The 13,100-nt window shown below is 35.6% G+C and overlaps 1 protein-coding gene, 1 non-coding gene and 1 pseudogene across 2 annotated transcripts; 1 reads left to right on the top strand and 2 right to left on the bottom strand.

Moving 5' to 3' along the window:
* Window positions 1–431: 431 nt before the first annotated feature.
* On the bottom strand, window positions 432–2,137 carry LOC21386307 (annotated as a pseudogene).
* A 5,712-nt stretch (window positions 2,138–7,849) lies between these two features.
* LOC21386306 lies at window positions 7,850–8,515 on the top strand. Its single transcript, XM_010088366.1, has one exon. It carries the CDS (start codon window positions 7,850–7,852, stop codon window positions 8,513–8,515), a length of 666 nt encoding a protein of 221 aa, XP_010086668.1.
* A 3,551-nt stretch (window positions 8,516–12,066) lies between these two features.
* TRNAG-UCC lies at window positions 12,067–12,138 on the bottom strand. Its single transcript has one exon. It is a non-coding gene; the product is annotated as a tRNA-Gly (tRNA).
* Window positions 12,139–13,100: the final 962 nt, after the last annotated feature.

Raw genomic sequence — 13,100 nt, 5'->3', positions numbered from 1 at the left:
TTAGCCAAATTCTCTCTTTTTGCCCATGTTAGCAATTAGGGGTGTAAATTGACCGAGTAAGGTAGGATTGAGCCGAAAAATTGAGCCTACCCGACCAGTGCGGGTTAAGAAAATTTTAGGCCGTGACACTCTCTTAAGTCTACAAACCCGTAACCTTTCGGGTGACCTCGGGTAGGGTCGGATTACTCGGGTTGGTGAAAACCAATTTTAATCTATGACTTCATCAATTTTAATCAATTTTTAGTCAATTAATCTGTGCTTGTTACAGAAGAAATCATTATCAAACAGAACTGTCTTTCCTTCAAGAGGGGGTCTAAATGCAAGGTGAACAATTAAAACACTCATTTTGAAATCAAACACTTCTAATATAAATAAAGAATGTCATAATTCAACAACTATGACATACAAACATGTTTTACACAAACCGTGAATCTAAAACATAAATAAGTTAACAGTTTATAAGCATAAAGTCCATAAACTTATGAAAGTAAGAATTTGAAGTGTTGGACATTATTTTACCTACTTTGAATATGTTCGGCCGGGTAGAGTTATCTCGGGTTCATGTAACCCCACTCCGCGCCCCTACCTGCACAGTGCGGGTTAGACATAATTAAAACTGAAAATTAAATAAAAAATTAAAAATCCGTAATTTTTAAGTAGGGTCAGCTCAGCTAGTCCGGATTCGTCAGATTCAGGGTGATTTCTTACAGTCCTGTTGGCGATAAGTTTCCGCATCTGAAATCTCCAAAACACAAAGCCAACCCGAGTCCAACCAAAACGAATATCCAAACACTCTCTTCCTTATTCTCCTTCTCCGACCTCACTTCCCCTATCCCAAACACCTCCCTATCCGAATTCCCCATAATGCCCTCCAAAACATGCCCATATAACACATACGCCCTCCCGTCGCCACCCACGGTCACCGAAGTCGGAAATCTCTCCTCATCAAGGGCAATTTCGTCATAAATTACCCCTTCCACCCAGCTGTCATGGCTCTTCAGCAACCAAGCTTATTCGGCGAGACGACCAAAACGGCGCCGTCGCCGCGGACGGTAATCCCGACGGCGAGCGGCAGGTCCTTGTTCAGGAGGACGAGCCTGGCGGCGCCGTCGTCCTCGCTGACCTTAAACATCTTCCCGGTGTTGCTCTGGACCACCAGGAGGTAACCCTCGCTGACGTAAGCGACGCCGTTGAGGCCGCAGAACGCGAATGGCGAGTCACGATCGACGTCGTGGGCGGAGAACGCCGACGATCGGGAGAAGATCGAGGCCTCTCCTTTGTCGTTCACCTTCCAGATGAGGTTCCCGGCGGAGTTCGTGACGTAGGCGTTTCCCTTGAAGGCGACGGCGACGTCGTTGGCGATCTGCCGGACGGTGTCGTTTTCGGCGCCGTGTAGGGGGGAGAGGAAGAGGCGGCGGCGCGTGCGAAGGTCGTAGGCGGCGAGGGCGTTGAAGTGAGGGAGGGGATCGATGGCGTGGACAGCGGCAAGGAGGCGGTTGTTGAGGGAGTCGACGGCGATGCCGAGGATGGTGACGTTCTCGGGGAGGTCGGGGTCGGAGAGTAGGGTTTCGCCGACGCCGGCGTCAGAGACGGAGACGATTTTGCGGTCGGTTAGGGAGCCGACGAGGAAGTGCTGGGCCGAGGGGTCCCACGCGATGCCCTCCGGGTAGAGATTTGGGGATCGGAAGTTGATGACATGGGCCTTTCGGGCCTCGGTTCGGGCAGGTAGTGGCCCAACAAGATGACGAGGACGAGGATGGCGGCGGAGAAGGATAAGGGGATTTGGGGAAGATTCGATGGGAATTGAGTCATGGTTGTTGAGAGTGTGTGTGATTGATTGCTGAGAGTAAATTTGAGCAATAGATTTAAAGGGTTGTTTTTCTTGTAAAAGGATCCACTGATAAGGTTTTCTCGTCAAACAGGCTTTTGTTTCTGAATCGTTGAACCGGCGGAGCGTTTTTATTACCCAATCGTTTGTTTTTGTTTTTGCGTTTGACCAGCTAGTACCTTTTTTTTTTTTTTTTTTTTTTTTTTTGAGAACCGAGCTGGTACGTTTTATATAATGAGAATGGGAGCAAAAATTAGGGATATATGGATTTATAAACCAGTTTCCTACCGGTATGGTAATGGACCTCATCTAGTAATTATTAATTTTTTTTTTGTCTTAAGTTTTGTTTTGTTTTTGGAAGAATCCCATTAGCAAACGAAAGACTTGTAGGGAATCCAATGTTGAAGAGGATGGAGGAATAGAATATGAAAATTGCCAATGCTGCCTTCTCAAGTAAGGAACATGTATAGATTAGCAAAATAATAATAATAATAATAATCAACATGTATATTTTTTTCTTTCTTCATCTGTAGTTAAAGAATGAACAATGCAACGAGTCATTCTTATACTAATTTTTCACTATAGTGTAACCAAAAGTTATTAAACCTTAATTATTAAAGCCTTTTAATTCTATAAATAAAACGATTAATTTTCTGCTACAGTAAAAAATTTTCATAAATAATTATATTTAATTTTTTTATTATAATAAAAAATTCTCACATAAAATCACATCTCAACTCGAATCAGCGAAGTGAACGTACTTTCCCGATGAGCCATATTCCCACCTTGTTTCTCCTGTAATTCAAAGAAAAACAGCTTGTTTCGGTACTGAACCCAAAAAAAAATATCAAATTCCCGCTTTGCTCTATTTGACTCTCCTCTTGTTTGCTCTGCTACCTTCCTGAGGAGCCTACATATTGCCACTTGTTTCCCCAGTCATTCGAAGAAAACCCACTTCCCCAGCCAAGAAAAGAGCCTACCGGTCCAATAATCATTCCATCTCATTGCGCATCACTCCATCCCCTCGTTTAAAGTTTAGGTTTGTAAACTTTTGATATTCTCTTTGTCTGTTCTTCACTGTGCAAATCGATTCATTTGAGTTTTTCCCGAAGATACCAGTTTCGGTTTTTTTAGAAGATACCAAGGCATGCCTTGATTTTTTGGGCTTCTTTCTCCCTTAATCGTCCATTGATCGATTCTTTTGGTTAGATTTTTGTTTTTCTTTGAAATTCCTTAGTTGTAGAAGAAAACCCCTAATCTCTAGGTCAGTAAATTTTTGTTTCTGATAGATTTGTAAATGACGGATTTGTTTTGGACAAATTTTTGCAGCGACAGATTTGTAGAAGAAAACTCACCTTAGTGATATCCTCAAAGACACCAAGGTATGCTCGGTTTCTTTGGGGCTTTTTTCACGTTTTTAGTTCTGTAAGCTTATTTGGCCGTTTGGTTCCTCTTCAACCATGTATTGAGTTTTTTTTTTATTTTTATTTTTGTTCAAATTTCTCATTGTTTGTATTATTGTATTCATAAGAACTTCACCGGATTTTCAAGGACCTCCGGAAGTCTCACCGTTACAAGCACGCCCTCGAGGTTCTTTTATTTTTTATCTTTTTTTTTCATTTTTCTGTGTATTGCTAAATTTAATTTTTCCGAGTTCTTTGTTTTCATCTTTGTCAAGTCGAGATGAAAAGCATTTCCGGGTGATTAGCATTACTTGAAATTAGGACTCTTCTGTTGTAAATACTAGTAGGATTAGAAAATCCCATATTTGAAACAAAAGTATAGTTGGAATTTGGAAGTTTTAAGAAGAAGAAGAAGAATAACAACAACAACAACAACAACAACACGAAGCTTCTTATAGTGAAGCCCTAGACCTTTTAATTTAGAAAAACTTTTTTTTAGCCCCCTCGGGCCAAGATCTTCACTCACATAATGGTGAGGCGCTGGCCCGTCAGGCCATTAAGTATTGCCTTTTCATTTTAACAAAGCGGTATGAGTTCATGCTACATGGGATTACACGAAGAAGCAAGTCCGAATGATTATGTCTGTCAGAGTTGCTGGACATGTTCAATTTGGGGACGGATTGTCTAAGGTGAAGATAGCTGAACATTTTTCTTTTCTGTGATGTTTGCTGAAATTTGTTAATTACTGACTTAGTGACATTTTGGAGTAAGAAGGTGAAAAGTTCTTAAACACGTCGAACTTTTTTCCATTGTAGTTTTTAGGGGTAAAAAAAAAGTGTGGTTTTCTAGATTTGGTTGTAGCTCTCTTGAGATTAAGGTTTTCGATGCTGCTGCTGCTGCTTCTTCTTCTTCTTTCATCTCTGTCATCTTTCCTTCAGATTCGGCCTTGGGGAAGTTGTGTTCTTTCATTTCTTTGTCAGATCGGCCTTCGTGAAGGCTTGTTCTTCTCATTTCTTCGTCAAATTCGGCCTTCGGGAAGTCGAATTTTTCAGTGGGCAAGGCTGCAGCTCTGTTTCAGCTCTCCATCTTCGTCGTTTCCCTCATCTGGATCTTCTCCGGTAACCCCTCATTTCCTTTCTCTTTCTCTAAATCACCCAACTTTCTTTCTCCTCTTTGTTTTTCGCCAATTTCGAACAAACCCACATCTTCAAACCACAAGTTTTTCACTTTTCCTTTCAGCACCAATAATGTCTACGTCTATCACTCTGGATCGGTTTTAATCCTTATCTTTCCTAGTTTATTATGTTGCTTTTTTTATGGAATTATTCTCGTCATTTTAGAATTATAGCTTGTAAAATTTCAAATTTTTAGTCTAGATAGCAGATAGAAGAGACTCTTTGCATTTCTTTGTAAGCGAGAAAATGTGTTGTAATCGTCAATGACGTGGCATGTCCATGTCAATGACTCTTTGCATTTCTTTGTAAGCGAGAGACTCTTGTTTGATTTAGCTTTATGAGCTACTTTAATGTTATTTGTTACGTTTATGATTATGAGGATTTGTGCATTTACAGGCCGCTGATTCTCAGATTGTTTCGGACTATGTTCGTTATTTCCTTCACCAACACATGTAAGTTAATTAAAATGCTGTTTGGCTGTTTAGATCCTTTGTTAACACACCGGAAGCAATAGTAATTGGTCTTGGTTGTTTATTGGGTCTAAATTCATGTTACTAACGGTTTACTAGTTTTATGCATTGATGCCCACTTTATATTTCAACCCTTGTGAATAGAATACAACAAGGTCAGCCTGCATCTGTCAAAGTTGCCGCAAACATCGTCCGGCTTTTGTCTTACAATAACAAGGTTTGGATTGTTACTCAAGCTCTATGCTTGTGGTTAGTATACATTTTTGTTGGAGGTTTAAACATATATAGGAGATATCAGTTTTAGCACGATGGAGTTAAGTGACTTCAGTGTTGTTATTTCAATATTTAATTGGCAAGTTGTTCGTTTATTTGTACTTTTGGATTCTGAAATAATTTTCATTTTCATTGCAAGGGATGATAGTATTTAGGAGTTAGGATTACTGTGTACATACTCTCTTTATGAGTAATCTCGGGTTTTGCTTTGCTTCAAGTCTGAAATTTCGTATGCTCCTTTGTGCTGTATCACGTAATTCCTGGGAACAACATTTAGTGTTTTGGTTAAAGTCGATTTTTGAGATGACAATTTTGAGTTGGTATAGTTTTTGTGCTCCCCGCTATATTTTTTCCCTTGTTTTCATGGATCGATAGGGTCTTTAAATCATGTGTGCTCAGTTGTTTCATGTCTTGTTTGTGTTGAAGCATTTCTAGTTCATCTATGTTTATAGTTCATCATAATTTTTTTGGCTTGGCAGGATGTTTTACAAACTGGTATGATAGACAAGTACGAAGGTGGTAAAATATATGGAATTCCCCTCGGTGGAATAATTATAGAGCAGCCATTTTCTATTGGGGGTATGTTATTCTTGTCTAAACTAATTAAGCTCCCCTTTCAACTTTAGATATCAGGTTGCCATTAAAATATATATGCCATACGGGATACTTCCCTCAGGCCTTTTTAGGTCAGTAATGTATCATTGTGAACCTACCTAAACTCTATTGGTAATCTAGTGGTAATCTTGGTGTTGGATTTGACTTGTCTTGTTAATTGGTTTTATTTGAATGAGCTGCTAATACATGTGGAGTACTTATTCACGAGTTCATAAATATCAGGGTTTAGTATCGTGTCCTGATAGTAGGGAAGGATGGTCGACTACACTCATGTTGATATTAAGATGGTTTTGTAATGTGTATAACTGTTTCGAAGTTCTGTTATTTGTATGGATTCTTTGACCAAGCATGGAAAGAAGAAATGACCATGGATGAAGCTGAGGTATGTATTCCTTATATGTGAATGCAAGAATCAGTAGCAGCCTTGAATAGATTGGGTGTTAGGTCCCCTATTTTTTTCACGCGCTTGTGTTAATTTTCTTAAATATACTCTTACTGAGAAAGCATTTCCTCTATTTTTGTTAGTAAGCTTGATTGAGTTCTTTTTTTTTTTAAATGAATTTCGAGTTTCTTGATAGACTTTTGTATGATTTAGAGATGGAAATCTTGAAGGGGTGTTAGTATATATTGGATTTGAAATGTTTTTGCACATATTTATTGATATTGGATCGAGTTTTTGAAGTGAAAAACTGATTCCGAAGCTGTCCTGTTGGTTTAATCTTTGAATAAGCATTATGTATGCTTTAAACTTGCTTAAAATGCATATCATGTGTTTGTTGAAATGTATAGTGGTCTTATATGTCTAAAATGCCTACTATGTTTTTTATGGTTGTTTATTATTGTGCCTCATTATGCGATCTTTTGTTTGTTTTTAGATTCTATTTCTTGTCTGTCTTGGTAAATCTATATCTATGATGTTTAATAAAATGATGCGCTTATAGTTTGCATAATGTTTATCATCCTAAACCTGCATTTGTCTGTCTTGGTTGTGAGATGCTTTAATTAATGTGTTCATTTGGATTTTTGATTTAGCATGTGTTCATTTGTTATTTTGTTGGCTTTTGTTATTTCCTACAGATCAATAGATACTTTGTTCAGTTGGATGGAGTTTTGCTAAAGTTGGAGCACAAAATGAATGAAGATTTTTTAAACTTCCAACTTATGAAAAATTTGACGGCTAGTCACATTCCCTCTAATAGCTAGCGACCTTTTAGTTCTTTTGTTTTCTAGATTTGCTCTGAACTTCGTATACAGTGAAGAAATAGTTGGCAAGTTGAAAACATTAGTATGGATTGATTACTTTCCTTATTGTATGGATTAGTGAATTATATTGTGAAGGTGGTATTTGACTATTTAGTGTACTTTTAAAATTCAGCATCATACATAATAGTACATCAGTGCATTATTCATTTGAAGTTATATAAGCAATTCAAATAGTTAACCAAGATGTATAGACTTGTATATTGATTTTAAAAATTAACAGATACTTGATAGCCATTAAAAACTGCAATAGAAACTAAAACATAGCTAGTCGGAATAGCTATAGATGAGCTTTCTACAGCGTTTTGAATAGCAATTAAAAAGCGCTACAAAGGCTATAGGCTTTTAATAGCGTCGGCTGTACTAGCGTTTAGCAAAACGCTATATTAATAGTTTAATAGCATTTTCCATCAGCTATTGAAGAGGATTTTTCTTTTAGTGTTGGCGAAGCTTTTTTATTAGAAGAAAGTAATTAAAGACTAGATAATTATGAGTTTGTTCACATTGCAATGATACAAAAACCAGATACATATTATCTGTCTTCTCTGCGTGGCTCCTTACATTTTTACCACATACTAAAACAGGATTTCGGACAAATTTGCCATGCGCTACTAACACTAATGGCCTTAATTCCATTCTAACACAAAATTAGAATATTAATCCTTCCTTTTAAAGAAAGGGTTACCATATTTATGACCTTTGAGCCGGTATATAACAAAGCTAAGCAGTCCGACATCACTTCATCGCTCACAAAAACAATTTCCTTTCATTCTCCGGCACTTCTTTTTTAATTTTCACTCACATTTTCTCGCTTTCTCCACCAACATGTCCAACTACAAGATAACTCTAGAGGAGCTCCAAAAGTACCACAAGACAGACCGAAAGATGTTCCCTCAGCTGATTTTGGACATGATGAGGGAACCAGGCGAGTCATTGCTCATAATTGCTACATGGTTGTGGCTCAAGGAGAGAAGCTTCCCGGACATCATAGGAAAAACTGTGGGAGTTTCCGACATCTTAGTCGGCATGCTAGCTGATGAGGCCGTTATATTCCTCAAATCCCTCGACGTGTCCACCCCGCGCATGCAGCAGCTCAAACCGGGCATGCATTTCACCTCTCACGACGTCATGGACCAAAAGCTTTCCCTCCAAACTTTCGACTCAGCCAATGAGAGGTCTATGGCCATTGCAGGTATAAAGAACATCCTCCAAACTGTCTGCTCCCGGGTGTTCAATGACATCTTGTTGTGTTTTTTCTTTGGCACTCCACACGTGGTGTTGGACCGCCCTCTTCTTGTCCCCGGATTCCCACACCCATTGTTTGGCAGCCTAACTATGTCACTACTCAGCTCAAGGAATATGACATCTCTCCCAACAGTACATGGGAGTATAGTGGCATATACAACAAATGTTGGACTCTGCAGAGTGGTAATTCTGGCCATGTATACAACAACCCTTGTATGCTCGATTGATTCTGAGATCCTTCAATGACATTGAAATCATTCTTAGAGGACGGCGAGTCTCCAAGTTTAGAGTTAAGGGGAAACATATATGGGCTCGGAGATATGAAATCCGAGACTAAATATGGATAATGATCCTGACTTTCGCAGATTTGAGTTTTCAATTCGAGTTGGGATGTGACATTTTTTAAAAACTTTTTACTGTAACAGAAAAAGTTAGATGTGACATTTTATGAGAGATTTTTACTGTAGCAGAAAAAATTAGATGTGACATTTTCTGAGAGCTTTTTACTGTAAAAACTTAAAACTGAAAACTTAAATTGGTGAAATAAACGAGGCCTAAAATAGTTGAAATCAAAGAGATAACTCTGGCCTGTTCCTATGGTTGAATATATGTGTGTGTGTTCTATGGTTGAATGGCCTCCTTTTTAATCTCTCCATTGCGCGAACTTTTTGTTTTTTTATTTTATTTTTTAGAAATAATGTTTTTTGAGAGTTGAGAGTTGTTCTTCGAGTTAGCTACGCATGCATTGTATAAGCATGGTTATGATGTTGTCCATGGTTCATCTTTTGTTGAGTCAAATACATTAATTGATTTTACTTTTTTTTTATCAATATTGTACTTCATGAAAAGTAATCATTTGTGCAACAAAATTGGAGAATTGGAAAATCCTCACAAGGAAATAAACGAGAAAAGGTAGGATCGATGTTATAATGCTATGTATCACCGAGTATGTACGGTCCCGTTTATTTTATCGATTTGAGTTTTCAATTCAAATTTTATTACAATTAAAAAGCTTTTATAAAAAATACAGTTATATGATCTTTCTGTTTGAATTTATGTTAAAATAAACAAACAAAAACCACATGACCATACTTAACTTGGTAAATCCAGGATTTACCATTAGAACTTGAACTATTATTTTTCAAGTGATTCTAACTTAGTAAGTCCTGAATATATCTAGATTTACCAAAAGAAAGGGGAAAATACCAAGGAAAGGGTAAATTAGAAAATTAAAAATTAAAAACATGAAATGGTCTATTAATTTCTATACATTGATAAATTGGCCATTTACTTCCATAAATTTTAAATGCAGGCCTATTTCCTATCATTTCTCAAAAACTAATTGGTTTGGAACACATTTAGGAGGGGCAAACCTGAAACGTGGTGGAGATATTAAGGTTAAAGGATTATTATCATTAGTGCCACTTAAATTTTAGAATCATTCTCAGTTTGTCTCTCGAATTTTTAAAACTCTCACTTTATCTCCTGAACTTTAAATTGTTTTAATTTAATCCTTTTGTTGTAATATTTGTTAAAATATATAAAAAAATGAGAGTAATACAGTTATATGATCTTTCTGTTTGAATTTATGTTAAAATAAACAAACAAAAACCACATGACCATACTTAACTTGGTAAATCCAGGATTTACCATTAGAACTTGAACTATTATTTTTCAAGTGATTCTAACTTAGTAAGTCCTGAATATATCTAGATTTACCAAAAGAAAGGGGAAAATACCAAGGAAAGGGTAAATTAGAAAATTAAAAATTAAAAACATGAAATGGTCTATTAATTTCTATACATTGATAAATTGGCCATTTACTTCCATAAATTTTAAATGCAGGCCTATTTCCTATCATTTCTCAAAAACTAATTGGTTTGGAACACATTTAGGAGGGGCAAACCTGAAACGTGGTGGAGATATTAAGGTTAAAGGATTATTATCATTAGTGCCACTTAAATTTTAGAATCATTCTCAGTTTGTCTCTCGAATTTTTAAAACTCTCACTTTATCTCCTGAACTTTAAATTGTTTTAATTTAATCCTTTTGTTGTAATATTTGTTAAAATATATAAAAAAATGAGAGTAATACAGTTATATGATCTTTCTGTTTGAATTTATGTTAAAATAAACAAACAAAAACCACATGACCATACTTAACTTGGTAAATCCAGGATTTACCATTAGAACTTGAACTATTATTTTTCAAGTGATTCTAACTTAGTAAGTCCTGAATATATCTAGATTTACCAAAAGAAAGGGGAAAATACCAAGGAAAGGGTAAATTAGAAAATTAAAAATTAAAAACATGAAATGGTCTATTAATTTCTATACATTGATAAATTGGCCATTTACTTCCATAAATTTTAAATGCAGGCCTATTTCCTATCATTTCTCAAAAACTAATTGGTTTGGAACACATTTAGGAGGGGCAAACCTGAAACGTGGTGGAGATATTAAGGTTAAAGGATTATTATCATTAGTGCCACTTAAATTTTAGAATCATTCTCAGTTTGTCTCTCGAATTTTTAAAACTCTCACTTTATCTCCTGAACTTTAAATTGTTTTAATTTAATCCTTTTGTTGTAATATTTGTTAAAATATATAAAAAAATGAGAGTAATACAGTTATATGATCTTTCTGTTTGAATTTATGTTAAAATAAACAAACAAAAACCACATGACCATACTTAACTTGGTAAATCCAGGATTTACCATTAGAACTTGAACTATTATTTTTCAAGTGATTCTAACTTAGTAAGTCCTGAATATATCTAGATTTACCAAAAGAAAGGGGAAAATACCAAGGAAAGGGTAAATTAGAAAATTAAAAATTAAAAACATGAAATGGTCTATTAATTTCTATACATTGATAAATTGGCCATTTACTTCCATAAATTTTAAATGCAGGCCTATTTCCTATCATTTCTCAAAAACTAATTGGTTTGGAACACATTTAGGAGGGGCAAACCTGAAACGTGGTGGAGATATTAAGGTTAAAGGATTATTATCATTAGTGCCACTTGAATTTTAGAATCATTCTCAGTTTGTCTCTCGAATTTTTAAAACTCTCACTTTATCTCCTGAACTTTAAATTGTTTTAATTTAATCCTTTTGTTGTAATTTTTGTTAAAATATATAAAAAAAATGAGAGTAATACAGTTATATGATCTTTCTGCTTGAATTTATGTTAAAATAAACAAACAAAAACCACATGACCATACTTAACTTCCTTTTTTTATGTCTAATTTCAACAAAAATTCTTGTAAAAAAGAGTTATGGGAGTGAAAGCTTTCAAAACTTAAAGAGTAAGTGAGAATAATTTTAAAATTCAGGGGTGCCAATGAGATTACAAATGCAAATGGTTGGAGTGGTTCTTGAAAAAGACGAACTTTAGAGTCATTCTCAGTTTGTCTCTCGAATTCTAAAAACTCTCACTTTATCTCATGAACTTTAAAGTGTTCTCATTTAATATATTCTACTGTAATTTTTGTTACAAATATATAAAAAAAAGAGTAATACAGTCACGTGATTTTTTTGTTTAAATTTCTGTTAAAATAAACAAACAAAAACCACATGGCCACACTCAATCTCTTCTTTTTATGTCCGATTTCAACTAAAATTATTGTAAAAAAGAGTTAAATGGGACCAATTGAAAATTTAGAGAATAATATGAGAGCTTTCAAAACTTAAAAGAGTAAATTGAGAATAACCTTAACCAAATTAATCTAAACATATAATTGGCTATAAAAGCAAATAGTTGGAGTGACAACTTGAAAAAGACGAACAAAAGCAATGCGTTTGCCGGGAGTCGAACCCGGGTCTATTGCTTGGAAGGCAATTATCCTAACCGTTGGACTACAAACGCTAGCTAGAGGAAATTTTATTTCTACAGTTTATATTAGAAAAAATAGGAAAAATCAATTGCTCTTACTAAATCACAAGGACACCCTAAAATTTTACATCACATCCCTATCTTTTAAGAGTCTAGCGCGTAAATATTTTATTTACATCTAAGTTGAGAAAAAGATTTTTTTCATGAAAATAAAAATTTTTTATCACGTAAATAATTTTTTTACCACTCGTAAATTATTTTTACCACTTGAAAAAATGACTATTTGGTTCTCGAGAAAATACTTGTAAAAAAAAAAAGAAGTGAATGAAGAAAAGAATCGTAATAGATCCTTAACTCTTCCAAATTTTATATTTCAAATAAGCGAAAGACCATTGAATAAGGACAAATGTATTTTCCTTTGTTTCCTCGGCTAACAAGTATAAATATAGGTCTCGTTTAATTTGTTGATTCGAGTTTTTAATTCGAGTTGAGATGTAATTTTATGTGAAAGCTTTATACTGTAGTAAAAAATTTAGATGTGACTGTTTCTGAGAGCTTTTTACTGTACTAAAACTCAAATTTTAATATTGAATCGGTGAAATGAACGGGACTATAATTTGTACTTCTCTATTTAAAGCTCAATATAGATTATCTATGCGAAGCCTAAAATAACAAGGAGAATGAGACGTTGGTTACGCAAGGAAAAAGCATGCAAGCCCTCCGAAGCAGCCTTGCGTATTTCCAAATTTTCAAGGAGCAAACTTGCAAAACTCCCTGGATGAGTGCATCAGATGTTCAAATTCCTTCAGGTGTTCAAACTCCTCACTCCCAAATTCCTGCGAATGAGGATGATATGCAGATTCCTCCTGGGAATGATGAATTAGAAAGGAGTATTCCTGAGGAGGCCCAACCTTGGATGAGAGGAGAAAGGTTGAGGGACAAGAGGCGCTATAAAGAGGCCCGAACCGTTGTCATATTCTAAATTTCAACGCCCA

The sequence above is a fragment of the Morus notabilis genome, unplaced genomic scaffold, assembly GCF_000414095.1.
Source record: "Morus notabilis unplaced genomic scaffold, ASM41409v2 Scaffold681, whole genome shotgun sequence".
Classification (NCBI taxonomy): domain Eukaryota; kingdom Viridiplantae; phylum Streptophyta; class Magnoliopsida; order Rosales; family Moraceae; genus Morus; species Morus notabilis.
Note: the sequence above shows the minus strand (reverse complement) of the source record. Positions and strands in the feature narration are given on the sequence as shown.

Coding starts and splice junctions, on each gene's coding strand:
- LOC21386306 (XM_010088366.1), top strand. CDS start 7,850: ATGTCCAACTACAAGATAACTCTAGAGGAGCTCCAAAAGTACCACAAG.